Source organism: Camarhynchus parvulus, chromosome 1A (assembly GCF_901933205.1).
Source record: "Camarhynchus parvulus chromosome 1A, STF_HiC, whole genome shotgun sequence".
Lineage (NCBI taxonomy): Eukaryota > Metazoa > Chordata > Aves > Passeriformes > Thraupidae > Camarhynchus > Camarhynchus parvulus.
Window position 1 is genome coordinate 69,989,641 of NC_044586.1, and position 18,610 is coordinate 70,008,250.

General features: G+C 56.6%; 1 protein-coding gene across 1 annotated transcript in view; it reads left to right on the forward strand.

Moving 5' to 3' along the window:
• The window catches only part of SHANK3 (SH3 and multiple ankyrin repeat domains 3), a 127,392-nt gene that overhangs the window by 99,501 nt on the left and 9,281 nt on the right, over window positions 1-18,610 (forward strand). Inside the window, 1 exon segment of the mRNA XM_030960634.1 lies at window positions 9,780-12,105. Within this exon segment, the coding sequence (XP_030816494.1) occupies window positions 9,780-12,105 (2,326 nt within the window).

Here is an 18,610-nt window from a genome sequence, read left to right on the forward strand (position 1 = left end):
AATATTTATGGTGTCTCTAAACACGAAATCCATCTGTGGGATGTCCTGAACCTTGTCCCGAAGGTTTATGGTGCCACCAACCCCAAACCAACTGTGGTGGGTCCTTGAGCTTATCTCAAAACATTCATGAAGTCTCCAAATCCAAAACCATCTCTGGTGGGTTCTTGATTCTGTTCCCAAAGATTGATGGTGCCACCAATCCCAAAATCCATCTGTGGGAAGTCCTTGATCTTGTGCCAAAGGTTTTTGGTGCCGCCAAACTCAAAATCCACCTGTGGTGGGTCCTGGACCTTGTCCCTAAATATTTATGGAGTCTCCAAACCCAAAATCATCTGTTGTGGATCCTTGAGCTTATCCCAAAACATTTATGGAGTCTCCAAACCCAAACCATCTCTGGTGGATCCTTGAGCTTTATGGAGTCTCCAAACCCAAAGCCATCACTGGTGGGTCCTGGACCTTGTCCCTAAAGATTTATGGTGCCACCGAACCCAAAACCAGCTGTGGTGGCTCCTTGACCCTGTCCAAAAAGGTTTTTGGTACCACCTAACCCCAAAATCCAGCTGTGGTGGTTCCACCCAAAATGTTTGTGGTGTCACCAAACCCTGACTTGGCTGTGGGGTGTCCTTGGCCTTGTCCCTAAAGATTTATGGTGTCACCAACCCCAGAGCTTTCAGTGGTGGTTCCTTGACCTTGTCCCTAAAGGTTTCTGGTGCCACCAATCCCAAAATCCATCTGTGGGAAGTCCTTGACCACATTCCAGGAGATTTTGGGTGCCACCAATCCCAAAATCCATCTGTGGGAAGTCCTTGACCCCGTTCCAGAAGGTTTTTGGTGCCACCAATCCCAAACCTGGTTGTGGTGGATCCTGGACCTTGTCCCTAAAGGTTTTTGGTGCCACCAATCCCAAAATCCGTCTGTGGGAAGTCCTTGACCCCGTTCCAGAAGGTTTTTGGTGCCACCAAACCCAAACCTGGCTGGTTTGGCTCCTTGGATCCTAAAATATAAAGGAAATTTGGGAGTTTCAGGGATTGTGTTGGTGCAGCTGTTCCTGTGCTGGGAATTCCTTGCTGAAGACATTCCTGAGGCTCGGGAAGAGCTGGGGTAAAACGGGATGGTTTGTGTGGGATGTGAGGATGGATCCATGTGTGCACGTGGAGAAATCCCATCCCGGCATCCCGAACCCGCAGCGTCCAGCAGGGAACCGGGAGTTTTCTCCTGGTTTATCCCATATTTTGGTCTTGGACGTGGATCCCGCCCTGGTGGCGTTGGAATGAGGAGGATCCAGGAGATTCCCAAAGGGTGTCAGCATTTTCTGGGTGAGAATGTTTGGGAAGAAGCTTTGGAAATCTGTTGAAGGGCCGGACTGCTGTGAAGAGCCGGGAATGGTTTGGAAAAGGATCTGGAGTGGAAATGGTGGCGTTATCCAGGATGGATCATCCGCTGGGAATGCATCCATGGAATTGTCCAAGGGCTGGGAGAGCTGGGAATGTTCCCCTGGAGAAGGGAGGGATCCAGGGAGAGCTTCCAGCACATTGCAGGGCCTGCAGGGGCTCCAGGAGAGCTGCAGAGGGACTGGGGCCAAGGCCTGCAGGGACAGCACCCAGGGAATGGCTCCCAGTGCCAGAGGGCAGGCATGGATGGCATCTTGGCAATGAGGAATTCCTGGCTGGGCTGGGATTGCCAGAGCAGCTGGGGCTGCCCCTGCATCCCTGCAATGGCCAAGGCCAGGCTGGACACTGGGGCTGGAGCAGCCTGGGATCTTGGGAAGTGTCCAGGGGTTGGAAGTGGATGGGCTTTGAGGTCCTTCCAACCCAAACCACACCAGGATTGGGGAATGGTGGGATCCTTGCCCATGGAATGCCGGCAGTGCCTCGGGAAGGGCCCTGAGCCCCCCAGGGATCCGTGCAGGGAGAGCCCGGGAAAAGTGGGATGTGCCCCGGGCTGGGGGCCAGGGCAGCTCTGCTGGGATCGGGGCAGGGATCGGGAATGTCCTTGTGGCCCTGCCCAGCTCCTGCCAGGAGCCAGCGGGGATCGGGATCTGCTCCAGGGAACGAGCCCCGGGAAAAGAGGGAGCGGCCTCAGCCTGGGCCAGGGCAGGCCCAGCTCCTGGATTTGGGATCGTTTTCCATGGAAAGGGGTCAGGCCTTGGCAGGGGCTGCCCAGGGAGCTTTGGAGTCCCATCCCTGGAGGTGTCCAAGCGATTCCTGGAGGTGGCACTCGGGGCTCCGGTGGGGATTGGGCCCAGCTTGGACTGGGTGACCTTGGAATTCTTTCCCAACCTCAATAATGTGGGAATTCTGTGCTCACACCCCCTTGAGAATTCCCAGCACATCCCAGTTATCCCAGCCATTCCCAGCCCATGCAGTCAAACCCCCCTGGAAAAAAGGGATTAAAACCATTCCTTGAATCTCCATCTCCAGTGGGAGCACCCCTGCTCCAGGCAGGAATGGCTGCAGCTGCCGCAGCACATCCCGACCAAAAAAATCCAGGGAAAAATCCCACCCAGGAGCACCAGATCCATCCCCACAGCGGGACAACCCCTGGAATGCAGGGGACCCACCCCAAAACCCGAAGCAGCTCCCGGAAGAAACCATTCCCGTGGAATTCCAGGAAAACGGGGATGGAAAAGAGGCGGAGAGGGAGGAATCGGGTGGGAATGGGGCTGGAATTAGAAGTCCTTGAGCTGTCATTCCACACCCACGGCCGGGAGCTGCGCAGTCACTTGATTCCCGGGGAAAAATCCCTGCACGGGCGAGGAAGGAGATGGAAAAGCAGCACTCGGATGGGGTTTTTTTGGGAATAAATATTCCCTGGCATTTGCGTGTTCCAGCAGCACTGCAGATTCCCAGGGAGAAAAGATCAAAAAGATTCCAGGGGGGAAAATATTCCCTGGTATAAAAGTGGTTAACCTCCAGCTGGCTGGAATAAAATGAGAGAGAAAAGATCAAAAAGATTCCCAGGGGGAAAAAAAATCCCAGGATAAAGGTGGTTAACCCCCGGCTGGCTGGAATAAAAAGAGGGAAAAAAGATCAAAGAAATTCCAGGAAAAAAGCCCGGGATAAAGGTGGTTAACCCCCAGATGGCTGGAATAAAAGGTGGGAGAAAATATCAAAAAAGAGTCCTGGAAAAATTCCCTGAATAAAAAGCGAGGATGGGAGGAAAATGTGAAAAAAAAAAAAAAAAAAGCGGGATGGGAGGAATATTTGGAGGAAAAAGGGAAGGAGTGGGGGGAAGGGGAGGGGAGATAATTCCTGTCAGACTTCCAAGATTTCTGCCAGCGCCATCTGCTCCGGCAGCGGAGTTAAAAACACTCCGGAGACTGCGGAGCTGCCATGGCTCCCGGAGAGAATTCCAGAGGGTGGAGCCGCTGCCTGTGGAGCGATGGGAGGGATTTGTGACCCCTCGGGATCATCGGGAATACTGGGGGGAGCTGGGAAGTGCCCTGGCGTTAAAATGATGTCCGGGATGGAATCCTGGAATGGTTTGGGTGGGGAGGATCCTCGAGATTCCCAAATTCCACCCCATTCCAAGGGCAGGGACACCTCCCGCTATCCCAGGGTGCTCCAGCCTGGCCTGGGACACTTCCAGGGATCCAGGGGCAGCCACAGCTGCTCTGGGAATCCTGGGCCAATCCCAGGTGCCAGAGAATGGATATTCCCACCCCTGGACACCAAAAATTGGAGATTCCCATCCCTGGATGCCACGGGACAGAAATTCCCATGCTTGGGCTCCAGAGGATGGAGATTCCCTGGGCTCCATAGGGTGGAAATTCCCATCCCTGGATACTGTAGGATGAAGATTCCCAATCTTGGATGGAAATCTTCATCCCTGGACACAACAGGACATTCCCTTCCTGACACCAAAGACCCAGAATCCACGCACGAACCCACCCTGGACACAACAGGACAGAGATTCCCTTTCCTGGACACAAGGACAGAGATTCCCTTCCCTGGGCTCCAGAGGATGAAGATTCCCATCCCTGGTTACCAAAAATTGGAGATTCCAATTCCTGGGTACCAGAGGACAGAAATTCCCATCCCTGGATCCCATAGGACAAAGATTCCCATCCCTGGGCTCCAGAGGATGGAAATTCCCATCCCTGGGCTCCAGAGGATCGAGATTCCCATCCCTGGGCTCCAGAGGATGCGGATTCCCTCCCATTTCCCACGCCAGTATTCACACCCTCCTGCTCCAGGTCTTTTTTTTGGTATTCGCTCCCTCATCCCAGCCTTATCCATCACTAAGGAATGCATGGAATGAGGTTTTCCAGGGATTTGGGCTGTTATGGCAACGGCCCAGGAGCTTTCATGGCGAGGCTTTGTGTTTTCCTGGGAGATTAATTCCATGGAATGGCTCCAGGGGTTGCCAGGCTACGCTGGGAGCGCCATTCCCATTCCAGGGAATGCCGAGAGTTGGTCCTTACTGGTCCTTACTGGTGGCTCAGTTTGGATTCCAGCTCTTTATTCCCGAGCTCTGGAATTTGATCCCAGCGATGTCCCGGTGTTCCGTGGGAAGAGCAGGAGTCTCCCATGGCCCGGGGTGGGGTTTGAGGGGAGCAGAATTCCATGGAAAACAGCAAAGGGAGGGGTTGGTTTGGGATTAAAAATTCCTGGGAACGGGAGGACTTTTGGGACTTTTCCCGGAGGATATTCCCACTTTTCTCCCATCCCTCCTGAGAGCCTGGAGCAGCTCCCAAAATTCCGGATTCACCGGGAAGTCGAAGGCTTGGACACCCTGTGCTTTCGTGGGACACAGGGAGCAGGGATTGAGATCCAGGGGTGAATCGTGGAATCCTGGGATGGTTTGGGGACCTTAATCCCATCCCATTCCCACCCCTTCCATGGGCAGGGACACATCCCACATCCCGGATTTCTCCAGCCCGGCCTTGGACACTTCCCGGGATCCAGGGGCAGCCACAGCTTCTCTGGGAATTCTGTCCCAGAGCTGGATGTTCTGGATCTGCTCCCTTCTAGGGATCTTTGAGGATCCTTTAGGGATCTTTTCCAAGGACAAATTCCCTTGGGAATTCCAGGAGCACCTCCAGGCTCCAGGTGCTGCAGGGGTGGGGCCCGATCCCAAAATTCTCCACCCCTGATCCTGCCCCCAGCATTCCAGGCTGCTCCTAGGGGATTGCTGGTGGCTTTTGTTCCCTGCTGGAGATTCCCAGGCAGAATTCCATGAAAAGAAAATGAAGCTCGGCTCTGGAGCATCCATGCTGGGAATAAACAGATCCTGCTTTTCCGTGCTTCTTGAAACTCCCGGGAGGAATTCCCTCCTCTCCCAAGGTTCTGTAGGAATTTGGCAGCAGCAGCCAGGATGGGGGGGAGGATTTGGGCAGGAAGAGACAAAAACAGCCCCGGAATTTGGGGAAAAACCTTTCCTGAACCCAGCGACTCCGCTGGAATTCCAAAGGATCCGCTGGGAGCGGCTCAGTGGAGAAGGACCTGCTGGAAAATTTTGTCCCTGAGGCCAGCGGGATCTTGGGATGGATTGGGAAGAGCATTCACGGCGGGACAGGGAGCGCTGGATCCAGGTCTGGGATCCTCAGGACAAGAGGGACATGGAGCTGCTGGAGCAGATCCTGGAGGGATGGGAAGATGAGGGAGGGACAGGACATGGAATTGTTGGAGCAAGCCCAGAGGAGGAACCAGGATGATCCAAGCCTGGGAAAATTGGGATTGTCCAGCCTGGAGAAGGGAAAAAGGGAAAAATCCAGGGTGACCCAACTGCGACCTTCCAGGACCTGCAGGAGCTCCAGGAATGGCTCCCACTGCCAAAGGGCAGGCATGGATGGGATCTTGGCAATGAGGAATTCCTGGCTGGGCTGGGATTGCCAGAGCAGCTGGGGCTGCCCCTGCATCCCTGGCAGTGCCCAGGGCCAGGCTGGACACTGGGGCTGGAGCACCTGGGATGGTGGGGTTGGAATGGGATGGGGTTGGGATGGGATTTGAGTTCCCTTCCCACCCAAACCATTCCATGATTTTTCCATGGGAAGGACATCCGGACTCTGGAGGCTGTGGAATCTCCTTCCCTGGAGATATTCCCGATCCAGCCAGGGACACATCCCTGAGGAACATTCCCAACGTTATCTCCAATGGTTCCTCCCCCATTCCATGGTGGCTCCGAGCCCCTTTTTCCAAGGAACCCTGCAGAGATCCAGGGAGCAATTCCGCTCCCTGGACCTGGGAGCAGAGCCGCTGCCAAGGCGACACCCAAGGTGACTCAGCCACCCCTCCTGGGAATGGCTGGAAAACCAAGGGATGATCTGGGAATGATCCCATGGCTGCAGCTCGGCCACTGCCACAGGGAGCTGCTCCAGGCCCGGAATGCCGGGTGGGAATGAGCATGGAATTCCAGGCATGTGCTCTTCCGTAGTGTCCCTTCTGCTTGGCAGTTCCTTGGATATAGTTTCCCATGGTGTTCCCTGCATTTGGCAATTCCTTGGATGTGGTTTTCCAGAGCATTCCCTGCCCTTGGATGTGGTTTTCCATGGTGCTCCCTGCCCATCGCAATTCCTTGGGTGTTGTTTTCTGTAGTATTCCCTGCATTTGGCAATTCCTTGGATGTGGTTTTCCATAGCATTCCCTGCATTTGGCAGTTCCTTGGATGTGGTTTTCCATAGCATTCCCTGCATTTGACAATTCCTTGGACTTGGTTTTCTATAGTATTCCTTACCTTTGGCAATTCCTCGGATGTGATTTTCCACAGTGTCCCCTGCGCTTGGCAATTCCTGGGACGTGGTTTTCCATAGTGTTCCCTGAACTTGGCAATTCCTGGGATGTGGCTTTTCCATGGTATTCCCTGCATTTGGCAATTCCTTGGATTTGGTTTTCCATAGCGTCCCCTCCTCATTTAGGGAAAAATGGAGGAGGTTAGATCCAAGGACTGGATGTCCCAGTGTCACCCCTGATCCGTCAGCCATTCCCAGGACATTCCAGAGGGAAAATCCTGCTTTCCCACTGGATTTCCTGCCCAGCTCCCCTATTCCGTGTCCTGGGACATTCCAGGCCCAGGGATGGTGCTCAGAGCTTCCCAAATATCCCTGTGTCACCTCCCAGCCATTCCCGGAAATCTCAGAAAGGCAGGACTGGGGTTTATTTTGGGATCCTCCTGCTGCTCCCAGAACATTCCACGGCTCCATCTAGTGCAGGTTCCCAGATTCCCAAGGAAAAAAGGGGCAAGGACAGGATCATTCTCCCAAATTCCCCCCACTGGTCTCGGCTCCGGGATTTCAAAAAGCTTGGGAAAGGCACATTTTCCATGGCTTTGTCCAGGCTCCCTTTGAACCCGTTCCGTGCTGCGGTTCTTTATTCCCACGGCACATCCCCAATTCCCAAAAATAGCCCAGTTTCCAGCACGACCAACAGCATGGGATGGAATTTCAGTGCCAAATTCCTCCCTTTTGTCCCCATTGGATTCTGCCTCGGGTGGAATCGCTGACGGATTCCGGGCGGAGCTGCCGGAGCCTCTCGGTGCCACTGGAAGAGCGTTTTCCATAAAGGAAAATTCGCTCCAGAGGCCAGAAATAAAAAAAGCCCAAATCCTCTCCGGAGCCATTTGAAAGCTTGGGAAGAGCGGAGGAGGGATTGGGAAGGAGGAATTTTCCCTAAGGACAGGTGAGCACGGTGGATCCAGGCTTGGGAATGAGGCTGGGGCTGGGAATGGAGGGGGGGGATGGTGGCGTGAATGGATTTTAGGATCACGGAATGGCTCGGGTTGGGAAGGCCCTAAAATCATCGCAATCCACCCCTGGTTCGTTCCTGCTTTCCCATCCAAATCCTCGCAGTGTCTCCGAGTATTCCCTGAAAAAGCAGGAATTCCTGCTAGACCCTGCCGGGCTCAGTCTGGCACTCGGGAACAGATGTCACCCCTCGGGAAAGCGGGAAGTGTGACGGGAGCCGCGCCCGTGCCGGTGGCACTCGGATGTCTGGCACGTTGGCGGTGGCGGCGCTTCCGTCACCGGAGCTGCTCGGGAAGGGGTGGGAACAGCTCCCGGGGGAGCCGATCCCACGGGAACGTGGCTGTGGGGAGGCTCTCAAGGAATCGTGGGATGGTTGGGATTGGGGTGAGCTCAAAGCTCGTCCCATTGCCAGCCTTCCCATGGGACAGCCTCTGCTTATCCCAGGGTGTCCAACCCGGCCTTGGGCACTTTCAGGGATCTGGGGGCAGCCGCGTCTTTCCTGGGAATTCTGGCTGCTTCCTCCACTCATGGAGCTTCCACTGGAAGTTGCTCCAAGCTTTTTCCAGCGAGGCTTGGAAAGAGGAAGAGTCTCGGGAACAAAGAAGGGTGGGAGGAATAGCCCCAGCCGCTTTGTCCCAGTCTGGGAATTCTCTGGGAATGTCCTCTTCACTGCTCTCATTGTTTGCCAGTTGGGGACCAGAAACTCATCCCTGGTTCCATTGTTTTCCTTGTTTTCCAGGAGAAGATGAGAAACTTCTCCCTGACTCCACTCTTTTCCTTGTTCTCCAGAGACAACAAATTCATCCCTGACTTTACCTCTCTCCTTGTTTTCCTTGGGAAGACAAGAAATTCATCCCCGATTCCATCGTTTTCCTTGTTTTCCAGGTGGAAGATGAGGAACTCATCCCTGACTTTGCTCTTTTCCTTGTTTTCCATGTGCAGACCAGAATCTCATCCCTGATTCCGTTTCTCTCCTTGTTTTCCAGGTGGAAGATGGGAAACCTCTCCCTGACTCCACTCTTTTCCTTGTTTTCCAGCTGGAAACCAGAAACTCATCCCTGACTTTGCTCTTTTCCTTGTTTTCCCAGTGGAGATGACAAATTCATCCCTGGCTCTATTTCTCTCCTGGTTTTCCAAGTGGAGACAAGGAACTCATCCCTGACTTTGCTCTTTTCCTTGTTTTCCCAGTGGAGACGACAAATTCATCCGTGACTTCACTTCCATCCTAATTTTCCAGGTGGAGACAAGGAACTCATCCCTGACTCCCCTGTTTTCCTTGGGAAGACAAGGAACTCATCCCTGATTCCATTGTTTCCCTTGTTTACCAGGTGGAGACAAAAACTCATTCCTGACTTCACTTCTCCTTGTTTCTCAGGGAAAGACAAGAAACTTCTCCCTGATTCCATTCTTTTCCTTGTTTTCCAGCTGGAGACCAGAAAGTCAGCCCTGACTTTGCTCTTTTCCTTGTTTTCCGTGTGGAGATGTGAAGCTTGTCCTTGACTCCAGTTTTCTCCTTGTTTTCCAAAGAATTCATCCCCGACTTTGCTCTTTTCCTTCTTCCAGGGGAAGACGAGAAGCTCCTTCCCTGACTTCACTTCTCGTTTTCCAGCTGGAGACCAGAAACTCATCCCTGATTCCATTGTTTCCATTGTTTTCCAGGTGGAGACCAAAAATTCGTCCCCGACTTTAGTTCTCCTTGTTTTCCAGGTAGAAGATGGGAAACCTCTCCCTGACTCCACTCTTTTCCTTGTTTTCCAGCTGGAAACCAGAAACTCATCCCTGACTTTGCTCTTTTCCTTGTTTTCCACATGGAGACAACCATTTCATCCCTGGCTCCATTTCTCTCCTGGTTTTCCAAGTGGAGACAAGGAACTCATCCTTGACTCCCCTGTTTTCCTTGGCAAGACAAGGAACTCATCCCTGGTTCCACTGTTTCCCTTGTTTTCCAGGTGGAGACCAAAAATTCATCCCTGACTTTAGTTCTCCTTGTTTTCCAGGTGGAAGATGGGAAACCTCTCCCTGACTCCACTCTTTTCCTCGTTGTCCAGCCAGAGACCAGACACTCATCCCCGACTCCCCCGTTTTCCTTGTTTTCCAGGGGAAGACGAGAAACTGGCGGCGTCCTTGCTGGACGGGAAGTTCCCGCGGAGCACCTCCATGACGGACACGGTCCGGGAAGGCCACGGGATCCCCCCTCCCCCGCAGACCGCCCCTCCCCCGCCCCCCTCCCCCTATTACTCCGACACCGGCCCCCCTCCGTCCTTCTCGCCCCCGCCCCCACCGGGCCGGGCCTACGACACCATCAGGTCCAGCTTTAAGCCGGGCTTAGAGGCCAAACTGCACGGGCTGCCGCAGGTGCTGAGCGCGGCCGAGATGTACGACCAGGCCCGGGGCTCCATGCCCTACCCCGAGCGGCAGAAGAGGGCCCGCTCCATGATAATCCTCCAGGATTCCTCCCACCTCCCCGTGGAACCCACCGAGATCCCGCGGCCCGGCCCGGCGGTGACGCCCCCGGAGAAGCTCAAGAGGAAGGGCCGGGTCATCGACAACCCCTACGCCAACATGGGCCAGTTCAACGTGAGCCTCTTCGCCCCCACCAAGCCGCAGAGGAAGAAGAGCCCCCTGGTCAAGCAGCTCCAGGTGGAGGACGCCCAGGAGCGGGCGGCCTTGGCCATCACCGGCGGCTACTCCTCCCGGGAGCCGTCCCCCAAGCGCCGGAGCCACCGCCTGGACTACCAGCACCACCCCGGCATCGCTCAGGTGGAAGCCGCTGGCCTCCCCTTCGCCACCGCCATCGCCACCGGCGTCATGAAGGACCGGGACCGGCGGCTGGACGAGAGGAGGAAATCCACGGTGTTCCTGTCGGTGGGAGCCATCGAGGGGCCGGCGCCGGGCGGCAGCGAGATGCCGTCACTGCAGCAGTCGCGCTCCATCGACGAGCGGCTCCTGGGCAGCCGGGACGTCCTCCTGCCATCCCCCGTGTCAGCTTTAAAGCCATTAATCAGCAGCTCCTCCTCGACCTTCATCCACCCCCTGACGGGAAAGCCCCTGGATCCCAACTCGCCCCTGGCGCTGGCGCTGGCCGCAAGGGAACGGGCGCTGTCCACTCAAGTCTCATCCCGGTCGCCCACCCCGATCCACAGCCCCGACTCGGACAGAGCCGCGCCCCTGTTTGTGGACATCCAAACCAAAGAACCGGACAGGGGGGACCTGGAGAGCTTGGTGTCCCCCGCCTACTCCCCCGGAGGGAAGGCGGTGATGGCGGCCGACGCCGGCGCTCTGACCCCCACCAAGAGCCCCTGGGGGACTCCGACCACCCTGCGGAAGGAGCCCGAGGTGCGAGCGGAGACGCCGGGCAAGGAGGAGAAGAAACCCGAGGACAAGAAGTCCATGATCATCAGCATCGTGGACACGTCGCAGCAGAAGACCGCCGGCCTCATCATGGTCCACGCCACCAGTAATGGTCAAGACGAGATAGGCCTGGAGATCAAAGAGGAGAGCCCGGCCGTGCCCGACGTCTGCGCCGAGCCGGCCGAGTCCCCCAAGGCCGAGCCCCAGCCCAGCCCCGTGGGGAAGCCGCCGGCCAGCCCGGCCTCGGAGAAGGCGCTGGGCCAGGGCAGCTCGGAGGAGGAGGTGGAGCCCTACACGGTGACCCTCCCGCCCGCCCAGCTGTCCTCCAGCGACGAGGAGACCCGCGAGGAGCTGGCCAAGATCGGGCTGGTGCCGCCCCCGGACGAATTCGCCAACGGGGTGCTCGTGACCACCCCCGGCACCCCCGTGAGCCACCTGGCTGCGCCCAGCACACCGTCCCTGCCAGCGGCAGCAGTAGCACCTTCTCCCCCCGGCGCAACACCCTCAGGGAAGCCCTCGGACGCCCCCGCGGCCCCGGAGTCGGCAGCGGACTCGGGAGTGGAAGAGGTGGACACCAGGAGCTCCAGCGACCACCACCTGGAGACCACGAGCACCATCTCCACGGTCTCCAGCATGTCCACGCTGTCCTCGGAGAGCGGCGAGCCCACCGACACCTACACGTCCTTCGCCGACGGCCAAACTTTTCTACTCGAGAAGCCACCAGTGCCTCCAAAGCCCAAACTCAAGTCCCAGCTCAGCAAGGGGCCGGTTACTTTCAGGGACCCACTTTTGAAGCAGTCTTCGGACAGCGAGCTCATCTCCCAGCACCACGCGGCCACGCTGGCGGCCACCAGCGCGGCCCGGCCACGCTACCTCTTTCAGAGAAGGTCCAAGCTATGGGGGGACCCCATGGAGAGCAGGCCCGGCCACGGGGCCGAAGAGGACAAACCAACTGTGATCAGCGAGCTGAGCTCCCGCCTCCAGCAGCTCAACAAGGACACGCGCTCCTTGGGCGAGGAACCGGCCGGCTCCACCCTGGATCCCGGCAAGAAGTCGCCGGTGGTGGCCGCACGGTAAGAGCCGGGCGTGGCCGGGGCCGGGCGGGTGACGCTGCCGAGGAGCCGGATGTGGCTTTGAGGGACACCTCGGAGCTTTGGGAGCTCGGCGGAGGGGCCGGAATGTCGGCGGGAGTTGTGGGATGGGCTCCTGGCGCGCCGTGGCTGTGGCTGCTCCCCTCGCTCCGCCCTTCCCGCCGCTCCGTGTCCTCCCCTCCCCATGGTGACAATGGCAGTGCTGTGGTGACAATGGTGAGGTGACAGTGATGATGCCGTGGTGACAATGATGATGTGAGAATGACAATGCTGTGGTGACAATGACAATGTGGTGACAATGTGGATGCTGTGGTGATAATGCTGTGGTGACAATGATGATGCCGTGGTGACAATGACGATGTCCTGACTATGATGGTGTGGTGACAATGATGATGTCGTGACAGTGACAATGCTGTGGTGGCAATGGCAACGCTGTGGTGGCAATGATGTGGTGACAATGACGATGCCGTGGTGACGATGCCGTGGTGACAATGACGACATTGTAGTGACGATGACGATACCATGGTGACAATGACGGCACCGTGGTGACAATGACAATGCTGTGGTGACAATGTCGAGTCCTGGGTCACCCCCTCCGTGTTCTCTCCTGGCCAAGCACCAAGGATGGGTTTTTCCAGGGCTTTTCCATGTCTGAGGATCTCCAGGTGTTGTCCCATTCAGGAGGTGACAAAGGTGGCCCATGGCACCCCCCGGACAGGACATGGTGGCACCAACGCCACCCTGGTTCTGCCTCACCCCCAAACCCTCCAAATGGGAGCCCAAATCCTTAAAAAGCCTGGGAATATTCAATCCCAGCAGGAAGTGGCCCAATATTCCAAGCCTTGTCCTGTGACCCCACAGAGCTGCCATGAGCCAGTGTCACCCGGTGTCACCCGTGGGTGCCAGGAGCTCTGGAGCAGGGGCAGCCCTTCCCATGGGAAAAGCTTTTCCAACCAAACCATCCCGGCCACGGCTGCTCCCGGCACGTGGCACTGGCGCAGGAGGTGACAATCCAGGCGGTGATCTTGGGGACAAAGTGTCCTGGAGCATCCCAGGCCTATCCCAGCAGATCCAGACTGGGAATGCTGGGAGCAGATCCAGGAGTGTCTCCCTGCCCCAGAGTGTCATTCCCTATGGAGCCGGGTGTCACCCAAGGTCCCCTCCCTCATCCCGAGCCGAGGCTGTTCAGGAATCCTCTGGAATCGAGGCTGTGCCCATCTCCAATGGCGCTGGAATTTTGGGAATTCTGGGCTTTTACAAGCCCTTTCACCAGGATCCCACGCTGGTTTGGGATTCCCTGCTGGGAATCCTCCAGCTCCCGGTGACATCGGAACATCCCTGTCCGTGTCCCCTTCCCTTCCATCCGTGTCCATCCAATCTCCGGTTTTCCCCCGGAGCGATTTCACCGATTTTGAGGATCAACCCTTCTCCATCCTCTTTCCTGCCTTCCCTGCAATCCCTGCAATTCCCAGGGCTCCGTGCCCCACTCATCCTTTCATCTCCTGAGTTTTGGGGTGTAAAAAGCTTGAAACATTTCCCAGGAAATTGGTGGGGAATGGAGTTTTTAATGATGGCGGCCGCTCTCCCGCATTGTCCGAGTTCTCCTGGGTTTTTTTATGGAATTGCTGTGAATTCAGGGAATAATGGGAGCACGGTTAAGTAAGAGGCGGTGACCCAGTTTGGGATGCATTTTTCCAGGCTTCGGAATTGTCCAGAGAAGGGAAGCGTCACCTGAATGTCCCTCAAGAGCTGCCAGGAGCCAGAGGTGGCCTGGAATCCCGCAGGGATGGGGACAGGGAGGTGGCCTGGAATCCCGCAGGGATGGCGACCCTGGAATTCTGCAGGGATGGGGACAGGGAGGTGACCTGGAGTTCCAGATGGGGACAATGAGGTGTCCTGGAGACCCTCAGGGATAGGACCCTGGAATTCTGCAGGGATGGGGACACTGAGGTGACCTGGAGTATCCCAAAAGGACACTGAGGGGTGTTGGAATTCCACAAGGAGCAGGGACACTGAGGTGACCTGGAGTTCCACAGGGATGGGGACACTGAGGTGGCCTGGAGTCCCAGAGGGACAGGGACACCGATGTTCCCATACCTGATCCCCCCCTTCCCAGCCCTTCGGGCAGCTCTGGATCCATGGGATTGGCAGAGCAGCTGCCGTTCAGGAATCATCCTGGAATTCCTCCCTCCCCACATTCATCCTGAATTCCCAGCAATTCCTTGCGAGCTCAGGGAGCTCCCTGCTCCAGCGCAGTGCCCAGCACCTTTCCCTGACCGATCCCTGTGGGAATGCTCCCTGGGAACCCCGGGAAGCCCCGATCCGTGGATTTTTCCCGAGCTCTAACTCCGGCTCTGTCTCCTCCTAAGCCGGGCGTCCACGGAAGGACCTTTGAGCCGAGGGACTGGGAAAGAGCCCAAGGAATTCTGACGGTGGGAACGTCAGGTCACAGTTCAGGCCACTGACGGTGACAATCCCAGGACCAGGGACACCTGGGATGGTGACAATGGCAGCGGAGCAAGGGGACAACTTCCCTTCATCCGTGGTGGCCCCTGGTGGCCGTGTCCAAGACCAGCTTCCTCGCGTTTAACCCAGAACCCTGGAATTGCTGAGGCTGGAAAATCCCTCTGATCCCACCGAGCCCAGCCATTCCCAGCGCTGCCCCGTGTCCCCAGGTGCCACATCCACACGGCTTTTAATCCCGCCGGGAATGGGGGCTCCACCCCTTCCCTGGGCATCCCATTCCAGCGCTCCATCCACTTCTGGGGAAGGAATTTTCCCAAAAACCCAGCTTCACCTCGAGGTGACCCCCTCTTGTTCCCTGCCCCGGCTGGGATTCCTGTCCGGGATTCCTGGAGCGGTGGCGGGATCCTGGGAAATCCTGGGATCCTGGGAAAACCCCGCTGAGCCGCGGGAGAGGCTCGGGATGTGCCGGGAGCCGCGCGGGGCCGAGCGCGTTCCGCGTGTGACATCCGTGTCCCCAATAAAGCTGACGGTGACCGTGACAGGTGTGTGTGTGTCATTGGGGACACGGCCATTCCCGGCATTTCAGGAGCCACGTTCCATGCCCGGAGCCAGCTCCGGCTCCGGAGTCACTGCGGCATTCCCGCAAAATTCCCCGCGACATTCCCGTCCCGTGTCCCCGCCCAGCCCTGCCAGGCTCCCACCATCCATAATCCCAATTGGATTCATCTTCCCAACCTCTGGGAATCACCGGGAGCATCCCAAACATCCCAAAAACCCTTTGTCTTTTCCAACCGATTGATCGCGGTTTAATTCCCAGGGATTTGGGATGTGGAGGGCCCAGGATTTGTCCAGGTCATTCCCAGGTTTGTGTTTTCCTCTGGAGTTTGGAAGGAGGCTCCAAGTCCAGCACTGTGGGAGCTTTGCCCATCCCAAGGGTTTTCCCAGCTAAATCCCAGCCGCAGGTTTCCAGCTTTTCCCAGGGTTTTCCTTGGCGTTGATAAATCTCCGAGGCAGATTCCAGGAGAGTTCTGAGGCTTTGGGGTTCCAAAGGGACCTGGCTCCTGGGGACTTCCAGGAACTTCCCATTGGTCCTGGTTGGGGGCTCTGGATCCAAGCTCAGGGAAACTTTGCCGAGGACTCCCAGTGATTCCCCCGGAGAATCCCAAATGTCGAGTCTGGGGCTCCAGATCCAAGCTCAAGCTCAGGGAAGCTTTGCCAACCAGTCCTGGCTCCTGGCTCCAGTTTGGGGCTCCATATCCCAGCTCAGGGAAGATTTTCCAAGGGCTTCTGGCTCCTCAGAACTTCCAGGAGCATCCCAAGTGTCCCATTTTGAGGCTCTGGATCCAGACTTGGGGGAGCTTTTCCAAGGAGTTCTGGGGACTCCCAGGAACATCCCGAATATCCCAGTTTGGAGCTCCAGATCCCAGCTCAATGGAGCCTTTCCAACAGCTCCTCAGAACTTCCAGGAGCATCCCAAATGTCCCAGTTTGAAGCTCTGGATGCAGACTCAGGGGAGCTTTTCCAGGGCGTTCTGGGCCCTGGGGACTTCCAGGAGCATCCCAAATGTCCCAGTTTGGGGCTCCAGGTGAGTCAGGGCTTTGCCAAAGGGTCCTGGTTTCCAGTGATTCCCAGGAATATCCCAAATGTCCCAGTTTGGGGCTCCAGGTGACAGAAGGCTTTGCCAAAGGGTCCTGGTTTCCAGTGATTCCCAGGAATATCCCAAATCTCCCAGTTTGGGGCTCTGGTTCTGAGCTCAGGGAGGATTTTCCAAGGGCTTCTGGCTCCTCAGAACTTCCAGGAGCATCCCAAGTGTCCCAGTTTGGAGCTCTGGATCCAGACTTGGGGGAGCTTTTCCAAGGGGTTCTGGGGACTCCCAGGAGCATCCCAAATGTCCCAGTCTGGAGCTCCAGATCCCAGCTCAACGAAGCTTTTCCAACGGCTCCTCAGAACTTCCAGGAGCATCCCAAATATCCCAGTTTGGGGCTCCATGTGAGGCAAGGCTTTGCCAAAGGGTCCTGGTTTCCAGTGATTCCCAGGAATATCCCAAATGTCCCAGTTTGGAGCTCTGGATCTGAGCTCAGGGAAGATTTTCCAAGGGCTTCTGGCTCCTCAGAACTTCCAGGAGCATCCCAAGTGTCCCAGTTTGGAGCTCTGGATGTGAGGGGAACTTTTCCAAGGGTTTTTCTGTGTGTCTTTGCTCGTGCCTTTGTTTCTCTTTAACCCCCAAAAGGCTCCCGGGAAGCGGAACTGGAGCTTCCAAAGGGAGCGTTCCCAGTGCTGCTCTGCAATTCCATGAATTCCTTTGTATTCCCACAGATCTGAGGGAGAAGGAGAAGAAACTTGAGCCCTTTGGGGTTTTTAGTTCCTTTTAGGGTAAAGCTGCCTCTTTTTCTCCGATCCTGAATGAATTCCATGTCCCGGGAGTGGTGTCACATCCCAGCAAAAGCTTGGAAAAACACCGCCCTGTTTCCTTGTAGGCTTGGGGGCTTTTCCCGGGGAAATTCCCACGGGAAGCAGGGATTTGGGATGAAAACCGAGGGGTTTGGCTGTGGGGAGGGAAGGAAAAGGGGGATTGGGATCGCTGAGCGAGGGAGGGTGGGAATTGCGGGGATTTGTGTGGCAGGGATGGGTGGGGATGAGGTGGCCGCTTTTGGAGAGGAGGGGGCCGAGTTGTGGGAGGAGGTGACAAGGATTGGGAAGAGGTGACAAGGAGTGGGGAGGACATGGCCAGGATTGAGGAGGAGGTGGCCAAGTTGGGGCAGGAAGTGACAAGGATTGAGGAGGAGGAGGGCGAGGACGCCCCATTTGGAGAGGAGGTGGCCAGGATTGAGGAGCAGGTGACCAAGTTTGGGAATGAGGTGGCCAGGATTGGGAAGGAGGTGGCCAAGTTGGAGGAGGAGGTGGCCAGGATCGGGAAAGAGGTGCCCCCCCCCACATCTGGAGAGGAGGTCACCAGGATTGAGGAGGTGGCCGGGACTGGGAAGGAGGTGGCAAAGTTTGGGAATGAAGTGGCGAGGATTGATTGGGATGGAGATTCCAGGATTGGGATGGAGATTCCAGGATTGGGATGGAGGTGGTCGTGATTGGGCTGGAAATTCCAGGATTGGGATGGAGGTGACCAGGACTGGTAATGAGGTGACCAGGACTGGGATGGAGATTCCAGGATTGGGATGGAGATTCCAGGATTGGGATGGAGATTCCAGGATTGATAATGAGGTGACCAGGACAGAGACGGAGATGACCAGGACTGGGATGGAGGTGACCAGGACTGGGATGGAGATCCCAGGATTGGTAATGAGGTGACCAGGACTGGGATGGAGGTGACCAGGATTGGGATGGAGATCCCAGGATTGGTAATGAGGTGATCAGGATTGGGATGGAAGTGACCAGGATTGGGATGGAGATTCCAGGATTGATAATGAGGTGACCAGGACAGAGACGGAGATGACCAGGACTGGGATGGAGATCCCAGGATTGGTAATGAGGTGACCAGGACTGGGATGGAGGTGACCAGGATTGGGATGGAGATCCCAGGATTGGTAATGAGGTGATCAGGATTGGGATGGAGGTGACCAGGATTGGGATGGAGATTCCAGGATTGGGATGGAGGTGACCAGGACTGGGATGGAGGTGACCAGGATTGAGATGGAGGTGATCAGGATTGGGATGGAAGTGACCAGGATTGGGACAGGGTGACCAGGACTGGGATGGAGGTGGTCGTGATTGGGATGGAGGTGACCAGGATTGGGACAGAGGTGACCAGGACAGGGATGGAGGTGACCAGGACTGGGATGGAGGTGGCCACGCTGCCGATGGCCACAACCTCTGTGTTCTCCACCCTCCCTCCCGCCGGGCTCCATGGATTCCACTTCCCGTGGGAAGAGGCTGCTGCAGGGGTCTCCAGGCTCAGTGGGATCCCCTGGATCCCCTCCCCTCTGGATTTCCATGGGATCTCCCCAGGTTCTCGAAGGCTGGGGACCTTCCCCACCAGCAGAGCCTCAGGGAGGCTGAGCCATGGAAA